The sequence below is a fragment of the Abrus precatorius genome, unplaced genomic scaffold (assembly GCF_003935025.1).
Source record: "Abrus precatorius isolate BTA unplaced genomic scaffold, Abrus_2018 Scaffold10, whole genome shotgun sequence".
In the NCBI taxonomy this organism is placed as follows: domain Eukaryota; kingdom Viridiplantae; phylum Streptophyta; class Magnoliopsida; order Fabales; family Fabaceae; genus Abrus; species Abrus precatorius.
This window is the reverse complement of record NW_020874292.1, coordinates 15,278,694-15,299,672: the sequence shown is the minus strand read 5'-3', so window position 1 is coordinate 15,299,672 and position 20,979 is coordinate 15,278,694. Positions and strand designations below refer to the sequence as shown.

Here is a 20,979-nt window from a genome sequence, read left to right as displayed (position 1 = left end):
AAAATTATCAAAGCAATGAAAGGTCATTAAGAGACTACACCTCTATGCCAATTGTAGAAGATTTAATTTTCAGATTGGTCAAAAATAAGTTCACAGCAGATGAGCTCAATTACAATACAATTGAACTGGCTGAACAACACAGTAGACTTCTATATTCTTTAACATTGGAACAAAAAATTGTTTACCATGAAATCATGAGGTCAATCTTAATAAATCTGGTAGTTTTTTCTTCTTATATGGATATGGAGGAAGGAAAAACATACATTTGGAACTCTATCAGCAACTCTTCGATCTAAACAACTAATTGTTCTTAATAGATTTTAGGCAAAATTCTGATGATGAATTCATTCAGATCAAAGAAATATTTATACAAGAAATTGCACAAAATACGCCTAACTAATTTACAGCTAATTGCAATATTTATAGCCTAACGTAATATTCTCCGAGATATTAGGAAAGACAAATCAGGATATGCACAAGATATTCTTCACCAGATTTTCTCTGCAATATCTGGTCTAATACCCCCTCAAGGTGGAGCATATGGATTTCGAATGCCTAGCTTGCGAAGAAAGTGGTCAAATTGTCTCTTGCCCAGCGCTTTAGTGAAGATGTCGACAAGTTGAGTGTGAGTGAAGACATAATGAGTAGCAATATTTCCTTGCAAGAGTTCATCACGCACAAAGTGGCAGTCCACCTTAATATGTTTTGTGCGTCATGAAAAACAGGATTGACAGCAATATGCATGGCTACTTGACTATCACAGTAAATGTTCATAGGTAGTGAATGAGACACACCAAGACAAAGCAGCAGAGCTTTGAGCTATTTGAGTTCACAAATTGTGGCAGCCATCGACCTGTACTCAACTTTGGCTGAAAAGCGAGACAATATGTTGTTTCTTGGTTTTCTAAGAGATAGGGGAATTACCAAGAACAACAAACCAGCCACTGAGAGGACGTCGAGTCAGTGGGCATCCAGCCCAATCAAAATCACACCATCCAGAAAGCTGTAGATCACAGTCAGCACGAAGTAAAATGCCTTGACCGAGATTTCCCTTCAAATATTTGACAACTCGAAGAGCAGCATCCCAATGTTCCTGGCCGGGTGTGCAAGTATGTGAACACAGTAAGAAAGGTCTGGTCTTGTGACAGATAGATATAACAAGCATTCGACAAGTCGACGATATTGTTTTGGGTCAGGAAGAAAAGACCCATCAGCCAAGGGAAGGCGATGATTTGGGTCCAAAGGTAAACTTGCAGGTTTAGCTCCCAACAAACCAGCTTCAGAGATAATGTCAAGAGTGTATTTTCATTGACACAAGAAGATTCCAGTAGAATTGCGGGCAACTTCAATACCCAAAAAATACTTCAAGGTACCGAGATCTTTCATGTAGAAGCAGGCCCCCAAGTATTGCTTGAAGGCTAGAATGGCAGCATTGTTATTACCTAAGACTATTAAATCATCGACATAGACTAGGATATTAACTTGTATATGACCACGTCGCAATGTAAATAAGGAGTAATCAGAACTGGATTGGCTGAAACCATATTTCCGTAAAGCAGCAGCTAACTTAGCAAACCAACACCTGGGTGCTTGCTTTAATCCATAAAGTGATTTGCGAAGTCGACATACTTAACTTGAAGTCGAAAGGCGAAAACTCAGGGGTGGCTTCATGTACACTTCTTCTTCAAGATCACTATGCAAGAAGGCATTGTGAACATCCATTTGATAAAGTTCTTAATTTCTCGCAGCTGCAACAACAATAAATGTACACAAAGTAACCATTTTTGCAACAGGTACAAAGGTTTCAGTGTAGTCAAGTCTTTCAACTTGGTTATTTCCCAAAATCACAAGTCGTGCCTTGAATCTTTCAACTGTCCTGTCAGAGTTATGTTTGATTCGGTAGACCCATTTACATCCTATTGCTTTCTTTCTGGGAGGAAGAGTTTCAACAGTCGAAGTACCATTATTTTCCAAAGCTTGTATTTCAGCTTGCATAGCATTCCGCCACCTTCCATCTTTCATAGCCTCGACAACAGTTTGAGGTTCAACACCTGCAATTATTGGTGCCAAAAATTCCTTATATTTGGGTGAAAAAGCACTACAATTCACATAATGAGTAATAGGATAAGGTGCACTTGAGGAGTGTGATGGGAGAGGAGAATTTGAAGAGGGGCTTAATTTGCAGATGGTGTTGGTGACAAAGTCTTGCAACCTTATGGATGGCTTCCTAATTCGGTGGCTGCGTCCCATATGTTCATCTATAGTGACTGCTCCAACGCTCCCCCTATCATTATTAATATCATTATTTCCAATTCCCGAGGATTGAGGTTCACATCCTTCTACAACATCATTACAAGCACTATCATCAATCATTTCTTTCGTGTTCGATGAGGAATTGTGAACAACCTGATTAGAGTTTTTGCATAATTCCTTTCCTCGTCTTCGAAAACTTCCTTCAAAGTCGAATTAGGAGGAACATCATTGTGCAAAGGTGCACTTTGCTGGTCAACAGAACCAAGACACGGAAACTGGTCTTCGCAACATCTTGTGAAATCAAGAACATATTTGCTTCAGTATCATAGACTCTCCAACCTTTCTTACCATAAGGATACCCCATGAAAACACATTTTCTACTACGACTAGCGAATTTGTCTCCTTTATGGTTTTGATTGTGCACATAGCACAGACAGCCAAACACACGCAAGTGATCAAGTGAAGGAGATTTACTATGCAATATTTCATACGGCGTCTTCCCTTGTAGTAACATTGAGGGGGTTCGATTAATCAAATACCGAGCAGTGAGATGCATTCTCCTCAAAATTCAATGGGAAGGTTAGCTTGAAATCGCAATGCGCATGCTACATTGAGAATATGCTTGTGCTTACGTTCAACAAGTCCATTTTTTTGTGGTGTTCCTGTGCAAGAGGTCTTATGAATGCTTTCATGTTCACAAAAATAGTTTCACATACAAGTAAATTCTGTGTCAGTTGTCACTTCGTACAATTTTTACTTGTTCATTGAATTTTCGTTTTACCCTAGCAAAAAATTGTGCAAGTTCATTGAAACCTCTTTCTTATCAATTAACAAATAAATCCACACTGCTCTTGAATGATCATCAACAATGGTCAAAAAATATCGCACCCCACATGTTGCAGTGGTCTTATAAGGTCCCCACAGATCACAATGAATCAACTGGAAATTTCTTATTACTTTACTTTCACTTATAGGGAAACCGTCCCTTGTTTGCTTTGCTCTAAGACAAATATCACAAGTTTCATCACTTGTTTTACCCTTCCCAACATGTGGGGCGAAACCTACAACTTTAAAAGATGGATGTCCTAGCCTCTTGTGCCATAAATTGAGAGAGTTTGTACCCTTTACTTGCACCTCTCTTCTTTCACCCACTCCAATCACCATCCTCAAAGTGTGGTCCTGAATAACACAAAACTCATTAGTGAACCAAATAGGACAGTTGGATTCATCAATCAACTGTGATACTGAAATCAAGTTGCAGTGTAAATTAGGCACATAAAAAACATTTGTCAGTTTTAATGTGTCACATAGCACCATCGTGCCTTCTTTGGTAGTTGTGGTGTGATTCCCATCAGGAAGACCCATTGAACATTCCACTATATCTCGCACATCAAATAGATAATCCAGGCTTCCTGTCATGTGATGAGATGCTCCTGTGTCTATAATTAAATTCATAAATAATTCAGTGGCCCCTATTTTTGCATTATGCAAGAGATGCATCAAAGTTTGCCACTGCTCGCTATTTAGACCACTAATATCAACTTTTTCACCTTCTAAATTAACATCATTCATAATTGTTCCTGAAGTTGAAATCTGTATTGCATTGTGATAAATCCATAGTTTATCAGTATTTTACTTGAATACATTTGATAAAGAAAACATGTTAGAAAAACTGAAAAACTCATAGAAATAATAGAATATTTAAAGTCTTTCTTAAATACATAGTTGTTTAGATTTTATGAATTTTATATGTAAAAAGTAATGATTTAATCATTTTTTTATAGGAAATTCTGAGCTAAGTTCATAAGATTGGAAGATCAAGGGAAAGATAGAAGAAAACTAGCAAAAATTAGAAGCAAAGAACAAGGTCTGATGAAGCAAGAACTGGGCGTGATCACTTTTCTTGGCAAAAGTGATTGTTCCAGAGCTTAACATTGAAGGATGACCTGTGCGTTATCACTATCGCTAATGATAGTGATCATTCCAGAGAGCTCTCAAGCATAGCAAAGCGCGTGTGATCACTTTTCCTAGCAAAAATGATCATTCCGGAGAGAACTCCAACACAGCAAAGGTGCGCGTGGTCACTTTTGTTCACAAAAGTGATTGTTCCAGAGAGTCTTCCATCTCTACAAGTCGCGCATGTCTCCTATTGTTCACTAAAGTGAACATGCGCAGACCACAAGCTTCTGCGTTGCTACTTTTATTAAGAAAAGTGATAGTTCCAGTTATGAAGGTTATCAGAAAGGCCTTTGCATGGTTACTTTAGTGAAAAATAGTGATCACGCCAGAAAGGCGAGAATTCTATAAATATGAATTAGCTCAGATTTGTTGGGATCTTTTGTTCATTTTTACTTTGCAATTGTTTTCTGGTGTTGAGAGAGTCTGAGAGAGAGATTGGGGACAAATACCAAGCTTCCAATCTTGAGGAATCGGATTAAAGATTAGCTTGAAGATGCTTCTTCGTTCATCTTCTTATTCTCTTTCTTTCTCTTTCCATTTTGTAATGGTTGCTTAAACTCTTTGTAGTTAGGGATTATGGATCTGAAATGAAAATGTTGAATTGATTTTAGATCTGAACTTTGAGTATTGGATTGTATTGAGTAATTGATTATGCTTTTCAAGTAGTTGTTGAATGGAAATTTGATTAACTAATTATAGAGGAACTTTATCAATGGAAGTTGAACTTGTTTATCAGATCTGAATCAATTACCAAGATTATTGATTTCTTAGGGATAACACATCTTTATCTTGCAATCTTTTAGTTTCTAATGCTTAATGCAACATTTAATTGAACCAGATCTAAGGAATTAGAATGATTGAATTGAATGTTAGATTCATTGAGTTAAGAAATTAACCTTTGATTAATATATTGTGAAACTGATTGTCATTCCATCTAAATACTTGAAAGTTCATAACTTTATTGAATCAATACTGAAGTTTTGGTGAAACAAGTCCCTAACTATGTTTTCTACATCTGTTAAACATATATTTGCATGTTCATTGTTCTGTTCTATCTTCTGCATTTAATAATTCTTGTTTTTACTTCCAAACTTCATCTGAAATTTGTTAGGCTCAACTAATTGTGAACTTGTGAAGTGATAATTGGAAATCTATTCCCTGAGGACGATATTTGGGTCTCAAACACAGTTCCAACATTTTTTATAACTTGCTGCAATAACACTAGTACACTTGCTAGTCAAATTTACTTCTGTTAAAAAGGTGACTGATGAACGAACTTTCTCATGTTGTGTTTAAAAAGATTTGTCGCAAATCCTCATCAAAATTTAAACAAATTAATATAGTACTAGGGTTACCCTAGATTGTCTCCCATGAACATTGGTTATTAATCTTCACTAAACATGTTGAAGGCACTAATTGAACAAGCAATTAAAATAGGGGGTTTTGTGGTTTCAAATTAATATAAAGAGCAACAAGCAAACAAGTTTAATTAATTCAAATAATAGAAAACAACAATCCTTAGTTCATCCACAAAGATTCTATCCTCATTCCACTCAAGATTTAACATTCATCCTCTCTCCCATGAATTAGGTTAATTTAACAACCGAAAATCAACCTTATGGTGTTAACGAAATTACGCAATTTGCTAGGCTCTAATCCCTCATCCCAAAGTTACGCAACCTTAGAATTAAACCTAAGATTAAGCGATCCCTAGTTTAGAATCTCCTTAAAATGAATTAGGGTTAATTAAGCAATATCCCTCTCATTCGCCATTAATTCAATTCAAGAGACTAGGAAGAAGTAATTCTTGAGAAGAAAGGAATTATATTATCATTAAAATCAAGGAACTCAAGAATCCATGTGAACTCACTAAGGATTACACAAAATTAGTCCTCCATGGAAATGGGGGTCAAAAACACAGTTGGGAAATGCAGAAAACTCATTGGCATTAATGTAAAAGCAAGAGAAATGAGAAACCAAACCCTAGGTTGGACCCTTGGCTGTCACCCAAGGTTGCCCTAAGCTCTGGAAAATGTTCTAAATTTAGTAAAGAAGAGAAAATGTACAAAAAGTATAAGAACTCTCTACCCTAATTTGACAAAAATCTATTTATACTAAAGTTGGCGCCCTCCAAAGTAATTACTTTCATTCTTTCGTAGTAAACACGCACAACATCAGTTGGATTTTGCCTTTCTGTAGTGTCTACTATTAACTTTGATAGTAACCATGCGCAGCACTGGGACATTTTGGACTCTCTAGAGTTGTCACTATGAACTTTGATAGTAACTACGTGCAGCACCTTCAATTTTGCATGTTCTGGAGTGATTACTATGAACTTTCATAGTAACCACGCGTAGACTTAGTGGATTCTGGGCTGCTGTAGTTGTCACTTTTAACTTTAAAAGTGATCACTTTGGTCCCTTTGCTGAAAGTAGCTTGCTGTAGTTGTCACTATCAATCTTGAAAGTAGTTACTTTCACCTCAAATTCCTCAAAATTCAATAATTCTTCAAAATAAGCTTGGGGATTCTTGCCACATTATTCAAATGATCAAAACATGTAAAATAAACTATCTAAATCAATGTAAATTAACCAAAAACTAAGAGTTCTATATTATTTAGTCTAATTGGAATATTTATCTTATTTACACTATCTAAGTCTATTCTTTTCTATAAAAAGTAATAAATGATATATAAAAATTTAGTAAAATTTAGTAAAATGTACAGATCCTCCACGTCCTCTACTTGAGTTTGATCCTTGCTGTACTCCTTTCATACATGCAGTTCCTCAGCCAGTCCCACGAGGGCGATCACCGCACCAATCTGGATAATCAACCAATTGAAAGCAACTATCTGAGTCATGTCCTGACGGCCATAATGACTACACACCATAGCTTTGTCCTTCCCATCAATTTTATTACGAGATTTAGAGACTGCTTGAATAGCAAAACTCATCACCTCACCTCGTTCTTCCTTGGTTTGGACATTGTTCTGACACGTTCTTCTTATACTAACGTAGAATACACTTTGTTTAGATTAGGCAGTGGATCTTAAGCAAGTAAATTTGATCTTACAATGCCATACGCAACTTCATCAAGTCCCATGAGAAATTGATGGACCTTTTCCTCCTCACGCTTCTTTGCTAGTGTTCCTCCAAGATTGCAAATGCATTTCCCACACTTGCATTCTGGTATTTGATCATAGTTTCCAAGTTCTTCCCACAGCCTTTTCAGCCTTCCAAAGTATGTCACAATAGCAAGCCCTTTTTGCTTGCATTCAATGAGTTCAACTTTCAACTGCTGTATTCGAGGTCCGTTAGGCACTGAAAATCGCTCTTTGATATCCTCCCACAAATCTCGTGCCACCTCCATGTGGGATATGGTTGAACGTAGTGCTGGTTCTATGGTGTTCATTATCCAAGAGACTAACAAGGAGTTGTTGGTCCACCAGTCCTCAAGATCAGGCGATTCTTCCTCGGGTTGTTTAATTGTTCCATCCATGAATCTGAACTTCTTTTGTGCTCGCAATGCAGTTCAAAGGGAGCAAGCCCATTCATCGTAGTTTTCCCCTTTCAGTTGGACTTGTGTCAATAGGCTTCCACAATTATCGTTAGGTGTGATGTCGTAGGGAGAGATTGTCCTTCTTATCCTGTTCCGTCAGAGTTATTCTTTGTTTTGTCCTCTCTATTTTTGCCTTTGTCTTCTTTTTCTCTGTCATCAACTTTTCTTTCATCAGCCATGGCAGTGGTTTAGGGCTTTGATACCATAACAAATTTTGGCAAAATTCTGATGATGAATTTATTCAGATCAAAGAAATATTTATACAAGAAATTGCACAAAATACGCCTAACTAATTTACAGCTAATTGCAATATTTACAGCCTAACGTAATATTCTCTAAGATATTAGGAAAGACAAATCAGGATATGCACGAGATATTCTTCACCAGATTTTCTCCGCAATATCTGGTCTAATAGTTCTCAATGTGGCTTCAAGTGGTATTGCTTTTTTACTTCTTCCTAGATGAAGGACAATTCATTCCATATTTTGAATTCCATTAATGATTGATAATACATCCACATGTAACATCAAGCAAGGAAGTTTGAAAGTTGATATATTAATCAATACAAGTCTTATCATATGGGATAAAGCCTCATGCTTAATAAATTTTGTTTTGAAGCTCTAGATTGTACGTTAAGAGATTTAGTGAGAGTGAAAAATTTAAATAGTATGAATGAACCTTTCAACGAAAAAGTTGTTGTATTGGGAGGAGATTTCGAACAAATACTTCCAGTCATTCCAAAAGGTAGTAGTGAAAATGTTCTTTCTGCAACTGTGAACTCTTTTTATCTATATGCTCATTGTAAAGTGCTCAAGTTGACAAAAAATATGAGATTATCGGCATCAATAGAAAACACTTCTGCTATAATTGAAACTAAGTTTTTTATAGATTGGATTTTTCAAATAGGTGATGGGCAAATGGGAGTTAACCATGATGAAGATTGTACATTTGAAATTCCAGAAGAGTTTCTCATTCTTCAAAAGGATAATAGTCTTATGCATTTAGTAGAATTGCATATCCAAGTTTAGTCCATAATTGTGCTGATTTGATTTTAAATTCTTTGAACAAAGAGCAATATTAGTGCCTACTTTAGAAAATGTTGAGAAAGTAAATGAATTAATTCCCTCTTTGATGCCCAGAAAAGAAAGAGAATATTTAAATTTTGATTCAACTTGCTCATCTGATGAAAATTCTGAAACAGAAGGTGAGTGATTTACTATTGAATTTTTGAATGAAGTTAAGTGTTTAGGATTTCCAAACCACAAATTAATTTTGAAGATAGGTGTTCCAATTATGCTTTTGAGGATTATAGATCAAGCAAATGGATTATGCAATGGAACTAGATTGATTGTTAATCAATTGGGAAGAAACATAATTGCAGCCATTGTTGTTACAGGAAGAAATATGGGTGATAAAGTATTCATCCCAAGAATAAATTTAGTTCCTTCATATTCCCAGTTACCTTTTAGGTTTCAAAGAAGACAATTTCCGTTAGCTCTTTGTTTTGCAATGACTATTAATAAGATTCAATGACAAATACTTTCTAATATCGGTCTTTACTTACCAAGGCCAGTGTTCTCTCATGGTCAATTATATGTTGCTATCTCAAGAGTGAGAAAGAAAGATGAATTGAAAATATTGATTTTAGATGAAGATGAGAAGTCACCCGATTTACATCAAATGTAGTATTCAAAGAAGTTTTTGACAAGATATAAAAAGATAGTTAAATATTACTTCATGTTATTTAGATTTTGTTTACTATATTTCTTATATATTTTGTTGTTATAATGTGAAAATGATTACTGGACGGAATACAATTTTCACACAAGAATTAATAGGAATATATTGATTAAGGAGTCATATATTGAAGTTATGTATGTGTTATCCAACTTATATTTATTAAAATAGTTAGAAATAGTGAGTATATTTACCTTATTTAATTATTTTTCACATAAAAAATAAGGAAACAACAAAGTTTACCTTAATAATTAAAATAATTTTTATACTAACTAACTGTCAATTGTAAAAATAAAAGTTAAGAAGAATTTAACCACCACATATGTGTCTAATATCAAATTTATTTTATTTATTTATATTAATTGATATATTTATATTATTAAATTAATTTCTTTGTCGAAGAGTGAAAAAATAATTACATTTATATTAATAATGATAAATAACAGATAATTATTTATGTATATTTGATCTGTTATATGCTTATATGACAAATATATGTTTTATTAATATATATTTTATGTCAAAATTATTGATAAGATATTTATTATTGTATTATATATTATACATTATTAACAAATATTCTTTTTCGTTTTATGACAAAATAACAATACTTACTTTAATCATAATAATCTTATAATACAATAAAATTAATGATAATAATTTCATCTTTTAAATATTAGTGATATTAATATAATTTTTTTAAATTAATTTTTTTATTAAAGAGTAAGAATATAATTATATTTATATTAATAATGATAAATATTATATAACAATTAATGTATATTTAATATGTTATATTTTTATATGACAAATTTTTGCTGTATAAATGTGTTTTAAGTAAAAATTATTGACAAAATATATATTATTATATTATATATCATACATTATTAATAAGTAATCTGTTTTTTCTAATAATAATCTTTTTTATTTTATGACAAAATAACAACGCTTACTTTAATAATCATAATAATCTTAGTTTTATTTATATTATTCTAAAATAATATGATCAAAATGTATTTTATTTGAATAGTAAAAAATAATTAATACATTTATATTATTAAATTAATTTCTTTAATAAAGAGTGAGAAAATAATTATATTTATATTAATAATGATAAATGGTATATAATTTTTATATAACAAATATATGCAAATTAAATTATTAAATAGTTTAAATTTATTTTATAATTTTTTAATAATAAAAAATTTAAAATTTAATATTATAAATTATTCCGTACATTGCACGGGGTCCACACTAGTGTGTGTGTGTATATATATATATATATATATATATATATACAACGGTTACTCTGTGAGGAGTACAAAATATAAGTTTTTGAATAATATCAGCTATGTCTACCAAGACACATACATGTACAACGACAAATCAACATTCATATCAACACTCATTCATTCATTTCGGCATATAGGATTCACACTATATGTTAAATACTCTACCATTCCTATTAAATATTTTAGCCTACATGCCTCAACATAACCGTTCTACTTTCACAGTTAATCACATAGCTACTTGGTATCCTACCTTAGGGTTTGTCCCTACCTCAACTCAATCTTAGCTAAAATGAATTTATACACATAAAGGTATAAACATTGAGTGAACAAAAAGGCCAGCTTAAGTAAGTTCTCCTTACCTGAATCTAGATTTCTTTAGATCAAAACTTTATTGAGTTTCCAAGAGAGAATAACGTTCAAGGTCTTCAGATCTTTCTATTACCAAGAAATAAAGACTCTTGAGAAAAGAAATCAAGAAAAGAGAAATGAAACAAGGAAACCAAACCCTAAAACACACCTAGATTCGCACTAGATAGAGGTTCTCACTTAGATCTGGGAGAAGCTTGGCCTTGAGAGGATTTTCTTTGAGTGAAGAGGGTGAGAGAACGAAGGGGAAGTGAGAGAAAATAGTAGTTTGGTGACAAATAAAGGTTTTTAGCTCAAAACCCTTAAATAACCCTCAGTTTGCGATACTCTCGTTACAGCGAGCATCTCTCGCTATAGCGAGATATACTAGACAGTAAAAGCCTTTTGTCTGACATTTTCGCTGAAGCAAGAACCTCCTCGCTACAGTGAGAGAGCTTTAGAATGCCTTGTTTTGGATGATCCATTCTCGTTACAGTGAGAGATTATTTCAACCAAAGAGAAAATCGTAGATCTTGCTTAGATACACTAAAATCACACCAGGTAACACATATTAAAGATAAAAAAAAATTCATTATATATGTTTAAAAATATCTTTTACAAAAAATCACAATCATAATAATGTTCCATTTAAGTATCATCAAACAATTTGTCAGAGGTCAAACGCTTCTAGACTCAACTCTAATCATATGGTTAAAACATACTAAGATTAAATCACATATTATAATTACATTACTATAGGTCACACTTTCTTGATATTAATAAAATTTTCTATCCTAAAGTTTAGCATTTCCTATTTTCATTCTCCAAAACATACGTTGTGCAAAAATAATAATTCACATATATGATAATCAATAACATAAATCATGAAAACATTCTTAAAACATTGGTTTGTTCATAGCATTTTCTATAAAATTATGTTTTAGGTGAATCTTAAACCCAACCATAGGTTTTATACCTAAAGGATCCATTTTTGTCATTATAATTTCAAGAAAATGTTCATATCTACTATTTCAAATGGGGTATTTTAAGTTTTCCAAACTAAAACATATAAATAAGACTTAGAGTTTGGTATCAACTCCCTTACCTAGAAAAAGGTTTCTCAAAACCAAAGAGACGAGGGACAATGTCTCTAAGGCCAAGTTCTCTGCAAGATCCAAAAGAAAGTGCAGCGTTTTGATTAAAAGATATAGTTCAAGAGGAAATGGAGCACTTTTGAGAAGATTGAACTCTAAGAAACTTACTTATGAGAGAAGATGGTGCACTTTTGAGATAAGAGAAAATGGATAAATAGAAGTAAATTGAAAAGATTGAAATCTAAGGAATTTACTTGAGATCAAGAGGAAGAGACATTTAAGTTCAAATTTGAAAGAGACTTGGAGTTCAAAGAAGTTTTCCTTTGAGAAAGGGAAGAGAGAGAATAGAGGGAAAAGTAAGGAAAGATTGTTTGACTTGTAGTGCAAGTTTAGAACATGGAAGTTCCTTAAATACCCTTTTTGGCTCATGCCTTCTCGCTTGAGCAAGCAAATTCTCGTTTGAGCAAGATGCATTCTTGCCCAGGCGACATCTCACCTGGGAAAAACACCATATTGAAGGTACCTACTTTTTCTGATAATCTTGCTTGAGCGAGATACCTTCTTGCCTGAGCAAAAACTATTCTAGAGAGCTCCTACTTTTTCTTGTGACTTTTTGCTTGAGTGAGATATCTTTTTGCCTGAGTGAGAGGACAGTTAAAGCAATATTATCTAGTCTTGCCTGAGCGAGAGTGCCTTATAACGAGTGGTCCAAAGTGACCAGTCTCGCTTGAGCGAGACATATCTTCTTGAGTGAGACCTCTTGAAATTTATTATAGTTATAGTTTGTATTTATAATTTTTTTAGTTAGAACAAGAATATTTTGTATAGAAATCTTGAATTATAATATTACATGAATGTTGAAATCACAGTCATTTTATCTAGTTGGTTCTATTGTCTATATATTAGATGTGATAATGTATAGAAAGTAACAAAATATTAAAGAAAAATCTAAATATATTCACACTATAACTAGTTTAAATTATGACTTTCTAAATCAGTTCAGGGTTTAAAGAAAAATCTAGTTGATTCTATTGTCTATATATTAGATGTGATAATGTATAGAAAGTGACAAAATATTAAAGAAAAATCTAAATATGTTCATACTATAACTAGTTTAAAATGTGACTTTCCAAATCCGTTTAGGTATCGATCTGGAATGCAATCTTTTAAGTCAATTCAGTCCATAATCAATATAAAAACTCTACTTTGTTTAGATCAATTAGAATATAACCAATGTAAAATATACACTTTTTATATTGATTAAATTTTAATTAATATAAATTATTATCACCTATTATATTAATTGTATCTAAAACACTTGACCATCTGATCTAAAATATGTTTTTAATTGATATAATAAGTATTTTATTCTTTAATAAATTTAAACTTACTTCACCTTAGTGATATAATTTTTTATTTTTATTTTTTTGCTATTCAAGGGATAAAAGCCCATAACAAAAAACAACCTAGAAAATAGTCCTACGGTTCCAGAACCACAAGCATCTAAAAATTAAAGAAGACCCAAATCACAAGGGACTAAGTCAAAACTAGAAAAAGGAGTGACTCAAGCCCTATTTTGGATAATCTGTCAACACACTGATTTGCTTCCCTGTATAATGGCCAAACTTAATAGTCTTAACAAGCTTAAGAATATCCCTAATTTACAAATCAAATAGAATAAAGGATGTGAGATGCTTTGAATATACATAATTGAGTTGAAAGCAACTTGAGAGTTAGTCTCCATTCAAATATTGTTAATCCCTTTATGCAGGAGTTCCCAGATAAATTCCTCAAAGTTCACCTACTAGAGGAGAGCATGGTCCCAAGGAACTATTGAAACTAGTCACAAACTAACCCTTGCAATCTCTAATAGCACCTCCATAGGCTACAACATAAGAAAGTTGACAAACAACACCATTTGTATTCAATTTCAGCTAATCAGTAGGAAAGGGGATCACTTAATCCTAACTAGATCATTAGCCTATCTCGGAAGAGAAGTAAGTTTGTTCCTGTAGCATAACTGATAAGTCTATAATTAGACCCTATTTTATAGCCCATATATTCATATTTGACCTTTATTTTATTTGGTGCTCACACTAATTTATATATTAATTATGCAGTTTGGTATAAAGATGTCGCAAGTATACTTTGGGTGTGTTTTGGGCCCAAATTGATAGAAGATTAGAGCTTCACAGCAGTCAACACGCCCAGACCCTTTCAACAAGCACGAGGTACTTCGAGCCCATGCACGGTCGTGCTTAAGGCCTTGCATGGTCGTGCTCATATGCGAGAAGCCCAATTATCAAGAGTCTTTAGGGTTTTCAAACCCTATTAAAAGGAGATCTCAGGCATCGTAAAAGACAACGTTTTTACATCTAGTTTTTGGCTTTCAGATACACCTCTCATCTCGTCTCTCTTGTACGGGATCCTTGGCACATGCTTGGCAAGACTTGGAACTTCAAGCGATCGTACTTGAAGATCGAGAACACATCTCATACTCTAGTTTGATATTTCTTTTGATTATGGCTTTGTTTATGATTGTTTTAGTTCTTTTCTTTAGCATGAGTAACTAAGTCCATAGCTAGGGCTATGAGAACTATTATTCATGAATTTATGGAATTTTGATGTTTGAATCTAAATTTGATTTCCGTTTTGTGATTAGATTTTATCCTGTTGCGCTTCTCTCTTAATCCTAATTAATTATATCGTCAGGAGACCGTACCTCGGTTAATTAATAAATCTATAGGGTAAAACGAGACAAAGGATTTGGTGGACCAAACCAATCTTTCTTTTCTAATCGTTATTAAATTAACAAGTTCATAGGTTCCTTAAGCTTTCTCAAATTGATATCTTGCATGACCATTGGGGATATTAATTTAGAGAAAAGAATATTAATATTGCATGACCATTGGGTATTAATGGTATTTGTATGAATGATTGGTAATCACAAGAAAATTGAATTTAGAGTTAAATAGAAAAATAACATAAAGGATTGAATGAAAAACCCATATGCCCTAGGTTCCTCTTTGATAAGTTTAAGTAAGACGTGCATTGTATTCCTTGCTCTTAGTTTATAATTAATTTTATAAATTCTTGTTTTAATTAATCTCATATCTTTGAAGCTTAAACAATTGAAATAGGAAATTCTTAGTAATTGGAAAACAATCCTTGTGGGACGATATTTCAGAAACTTAAATTAAGAACTCTTTATTACTTCTCGATGGGTACACTTGTCCTCTGAACAAGTTTTTGACGCTGTTGTCGAGGATTGCTTTTTCAATATTAAGAAAATCTCAAATTTAATTGATTTGAGCAATTTGTGTTTTATTTTATTTTAATTCTATTTTGTTTATTGTTAAATTTTTCTTTTATATTTTATAATTTTTGTTTTTTTTTATTTCACAATTTCTTTTAATGTATGCTTACTCGTTCTAAGTGCTCTACAACTTGTTTATTTGATCCGGAGATTGAAAGAACAATTCCTAGATAAAGAAAAGAAGTGAGAGCGCAAAGAATGGCAGAAGGGAGAAGATCAATTTAAGATTACATGACACCTACTGCTAGAGGCACCCCTGGAAGCATCGCGGCCCCTAATGTGGAGGCAAACAATTTTGAATTGAAACCAGCACTCATAACCATGGTCCAAAACTCCATACAGTTTGGAGGCATGCCTAACGAAGACCCCAATCTCTATCTGACAAAGTTCCTCTGATTGACAAATACCATTAAATACAATGGAGTCTCCAACGATGCTATTCGACTCTGTCTTTTCCCCTTCTTAGTATCTGAAAGGGTGCATGCATGGTTTTCCTCATTCCCAACCAATTCCATCACAACTTGGGAGGATCTCACTCAACAATTCTTGGACAAATTTTCAAAAAAACAAGCTGAGAGACTTGTATTGAAAAACCAAGCCCATTGGTTAGGAAAAAAAACTTATTCTACAAAAAAATATTGCCAAAAGTGGTTTTATTCCTGATTGAAATATTATTTTTCAAATTACTTGGTTATGAAAATTAGAATGAATAAGCTAAGGGGAAAGAAATTTAGAAGCCTTATTACTCTTATTAAAAGACTTATTATTTCTTATTCTAAGCCAAAGAGCATAATGTTTAAACTTTAATAAAGGGATATGAATAACTGAGCTATTCGGAAAAGGATTGCCCTTAAACCCCAAATCATAAAGTCCACATTGGAAAAGGCAATCAACCAACTTATTGATATAGATAGGATTAGAAAGTTTACCCCCAACCTTTTCTGACCTATAAAGAATAAAATTGAAATCTCTAGCCAAACACCAAGGATACCTAATGGAGGAGTTAAATTCAATTTCCTACCAATAATCAGCCTTGAGAATCTTTTGAGAGCTAGTATAAACAAAGGATAAAACCCATTTTTCACACCTAGAAACTCTAATTTTCATCTGAATGAAAAACTTAGACTTAATATTCATAAAGATTGAGACTCTATTATTTTTCTAGAGATACTGTATACCACCAGAATAGCCAATAACATCCATTTTTTCACACCTATACAAATTTATTTTTCTTATGACATTATCAACTTTTTTCAAGCAGATTCTTGGCTCAAAAAGAGAAATAAAATTCAACTTGTAACACCCTCATTTTTTATTGCCTTCATTGTTGGAAAATAGGAATTTAAGTGTAGAGTTTCTTGCTCAAACGAGATATATCTCGCTTAAGCAAGATATAGTTTTTCTAGACCAAGCATTTTGGGATACTCTCGCTCAAGTGAGAAAGGATAATATCACCCCAACTGTCCTGTCGCCTAGGCAAGGAGTTGTAAAAAAAAATGGAGAGCTCTTTAAACCCATTCTCGCTTAAGCGAGAATATCAGAAAAACTAAAGAAAAAACTATTGTGTGATTTTCTCGCCAAAGCGAGAAAGGGCTTGCTTATACGAGGATGATCTCACTCAAGCGAGACCTCACTCGCTCAAGCAAGAATGTGCGAGTTTAGAAGAGTATTTAAGGAAATTATGTTCTAGAAACTTTCATTTAGAACCAAACAACCTTCTCTCTCTCTCTTTCTCTCTTTTCTATTCTCTCACTTTCCTTTCCCAAAGAAAATCCTCTCAAACTTTGAACCTCTTCCAGATCTGAGCTTGAATGTCTATTCCATTCGAATCCAAGTAAGTCCCAAAGCTTAAGCCTTGAATCTCACTCTTATTTCTCTGTTCTCTCTTTTCATTAAAGTACTATACTTTGTGATGTTAGGAATAATCTTGATCCTTGGGAAATATCTCCTATCGTTATGTTGCATTTCTCTCTAAATCTCGCGAAGGACATAGTCTTAGAGATATATTTCCAGGTAAGGGGAGTTGATACTAAACCCTAACTCCTGCTTATATGTTTTGGCTTAGTAATTCAAAATTTCCTATTTAGTCCCTAATGTTTTCTTAAAATTTACAGTGTAAAAATAGATTTGTGGGCATGTAAAATCTATAATTTGTTTTCATAACAACTTGAGTGAAATTTCATAGTAAGGGTTATGAATAAAACCAATTTTTAAGAAGTTTCTATTGTTGCAACCAGGGTAACGACGGGAAAAAAATGGCGAAACAAAAAATGAGAAACAGGAAAAATAGAGATTGAAGGAGTCACCACCAGGATTTTTAAAGAATCCTGGAAAACTATGAAAAAAGAAAAGAAAAAATGGCCAGCTAGCCAGATCCGAGTTCAAAAGTCTAATTACGTGTGGGGAAGGTATTATCACTCCACAATGTCTGTAAAAACGGTTACCCTAAATTATGCAAAAATAAAGTTTCTTTTCATTCCTAAATTTGATATTTTATTTGTTTGTATTTTTTAAATAATGAAAAAAAAGTTTTAAAGTAATTTGACTCGACAGGTTTTGATCCCTGCTCCTACATATTCCTTAACGCTCTAAGGAAATCAGGGCTACGTAGTTCTGAAGAAAAAAAATACCTTTTTGAAAGGTGTTTGAAAAATGAAGGTTGCCCTTTGAGGTTAAAATGATTTTAGAGAAAGATTTTGTTAAAAAAAAGAAAACAAGATAAATATCTTTAGTTTTATAATTATATAATTTGTGAATGATAGAGTAATCTATACATCACTATCTTTGTAGATTTCTAAAAATCTATTTTAATTCTAAAATAAGAGGTTTCAAAAAAATATTCTAATTCCAAAAGAAAAACTTTGAAAAATTATTCACACAGCTTGATAAGTCTATATTTAGGCCTTCTTTTACAGCTCATATATTCATATTTGATCTTTATTTTATTTTGGTTTTACACTAATTTATATATTAATTGTGCAATTTGGTATAAAGATGTCGCAAGTAGATTTTGGGCCCAAATTGATAGAAGATTAGAGCTTCGCAGCAGCCAGCACGCCCAGACCCTTCCAACAAGCACGGGGTGCTTCGAGCCCATGCGCGGCTATGCTTAAGGCCTTGCACGGCCGTGCTCATCTGCGGGAAGCCTAATTATGAATAGTTTTTAGGGTTTTCAAATTCTATAAAAGGGAAGATCTCATGCATCGTAAAAGGACAGTTTTTGACATCTTGGCTTTGCCTCTAGAATACATCTAATCTCGTCTCTCTTGCACGAGATCCTTGGCACATGCTTGGTGAGACTTGGAGCTTCAAGCGATCATACTTGAAGACCGGGAACACATCTCATACTCTAGTTTGATATTTCTTTTGATTATGGCTTTGTTTATGATTGTTTTAGTTCTTTTCTTTAGCATGAGTAACTAAGTCTATAGTTAGGGCTATGGGAACTATTGTTCATGAATTTATGGAATTTTGATATTTGAATTTAAATTTGATTTCTGTTTTGTGATTAGATTTTATCCTATCGCGCTTCTTTCTTAATCCTAATTAATTATATCGTCAGGCAACCGTACCTCGGTTAATTAATAGATATATAGGGTAAAACTAGACAAAGGATTAGGTGGACCAAACTAATCTTTCTTTTCTAATCGTTATTAAATTAACAAGTTCATAAGTTCCTTAAGCTTTCTCAAATTGATATCTTGCATGACCATTGGGGATATTAATTTAGAGAAAAGAATATTAATATTGCATGACCATTGGGTATTAATAGTATTCGTATGAATGATTGATAATCACAAGGAAATCGAATTTAGAGTTAAATAGAAAAATAACATAAAGGATTAAATGAGAAAACCCATATATCCTAGGTTCCTCTTTGATAAGTTTAACCAAGACATGCATTGTATTCCTTACTCTTAGTTTTATAATTGATTTTATAAATTCTTGTTTTTAATTAATCTCGTATCTTTGAAGCTTAAACAATTGAATTAGGAAATTCTTAGTAATTGAAAATCAATCCTTGTGGAACGATATTTCGGGAACTTAATTTAAGAACCTTTTATTACTTCTTGATGGGTACACTTGCCTTATGAACAACGGGGTACTAGATAATGTAGCTAAACTCGTACCCTTACGACTTTATAATATACGAATGATAGAATAATCTATACATTGCAATTATAAACCGTTATGTGAATTAAAGCGCATAAAATATTTTATTTAAGAAAAAGGTATGAAAGTATCTAGTATTTTGAAATAGATTGAAATCTGGGATAGTTCGCATTTTATACCAAGAAAAATATGTATGATTGAAGATTTTTATTCAAAAATTCATTTCTTATAGCTTGTTTATCTTACTCTATTGTAAAAGTATGAAATAGATTTGCATGTTTAAGATTTATACATTGTTGGTTCATAAATGTTCCAATTTATAAAAATAAAAATCATATTTTCTATTGTTTTTTCGTTATGACTATTATTACCTAAAATGTGAGCTAATAAAAAAAAATACTATATATATATATATATATATATATATATATATTCAATGTTTAAAAAAATTATGAATTTATAGCTAAATCTATTTTTCAGATCCTAAAATTTTGGACTAAGAATTAAATCTATAAAGTTCAACTGCAACATAATTTGGTTCAAGAAGTAAGATTTATCCAATTTAAATTTGAATGGTTATCATGAATATTTAGTAAAAATCATTACAAATCATCCAATATTTGTGAAAGTGAAATAAGAGTCTTGCTCATGGTCATTATTATTATCAAAGAAGATATCTACATATTTCAAATTTACGTTAGATTGATTTTTGAGGTATAACTAAACCACAGCACTTTTTTGAGGTATATCTACATATTTTTATATGCTTAAACAGATTCAAACCAAAATGTTAAATCTAAATGTGTACCACATCTTTTAATTGAACTTAAATTATAATTTAACTTTGTATCTTAATATATAGTCTTAAAACAAAACGATTTTATTTTTTTATGGTTTATGAATTGCAACCCAAATGCCCAAAATCTTGAAAACTTACGAAGAGAAACATATTGACATAGAGTGATTAGATCAGCGGCCAAGGCCATTCAATCTCATATGTAAATAGCAAACAAGAAAATCATACATTCACTAAAGTAATGACATGATGGAGGAAACGTCAATGTTGTTAACATATTGCGTGAGAAACCAAAACTAAAAAAAAAACAAGACGTATGTAGCTGCAACAAAATCAGTTTCAAAATGGCGACGCAATTTGACAATATTTATTTTAATTCTAATAGCCATTTAATTAATCCAGAAATGGATTTTGTATGTCGTTGACATATCTTAAGTGAATCTTGGTGGATACCGTATTATGAAAATTTATAGAAACTAATACGTATAATATCTATTTCAAATTTTAATAAAAAGG

General features: G+C 32.5%; 1 protein-coding gene across 1 annotated transcript; it reads right to left on the bottom strand.

The window, feature by feature from the left end:
• Positions 1 to 2,455: 2,455 nt before the first annotated feature.
• LOC113851952 lies at positions 2,456 to 7,710 on the bottom strand. The gene is made up of 4 exons (XM_027482225.1): positions 7,285 to 7,710; positions 6,989 to 7,201; positions 3,035 to 3,846; positions 2,456 to 2,813 (listed from the first exon to the last, which is right to left on the bottom strand). The coding sequence occupies exons 1-4, from the start codon at positions 7,708 to 7,710 to the stop codon at positions 2,456 to 2,458; spliced, it is 1,809 nt and encodes a 602-aa protein (XP_027338026.1).
• Between the last annotated feature and the right edge of the window lie 13,269 nt (positions 7,711 to 20,979).

Coding starts and splice junctions, on each gene's coding strand:
- LOC113851952 (XM_027482225.1), bottom strand. CDS start 7,710: ATGGATGGAACAATTAAACAACCCGAGGAAGAATCGCCTGATCTTGAG. Junction 7,202..7,284: donor ATGAAGTTGCGTATGGCATT/GTAAGATCAAAT, acceptor AGAACGTGTCAG/AACAATGTCCAAACCAAGGA. Junction 2,814..3,034: donor TTGCACAATTTTTTGCTAGG/GTAAAACGAAAA, acceptor TTGAATTTTGAG/GAGAATGCATCTCACTGCTC.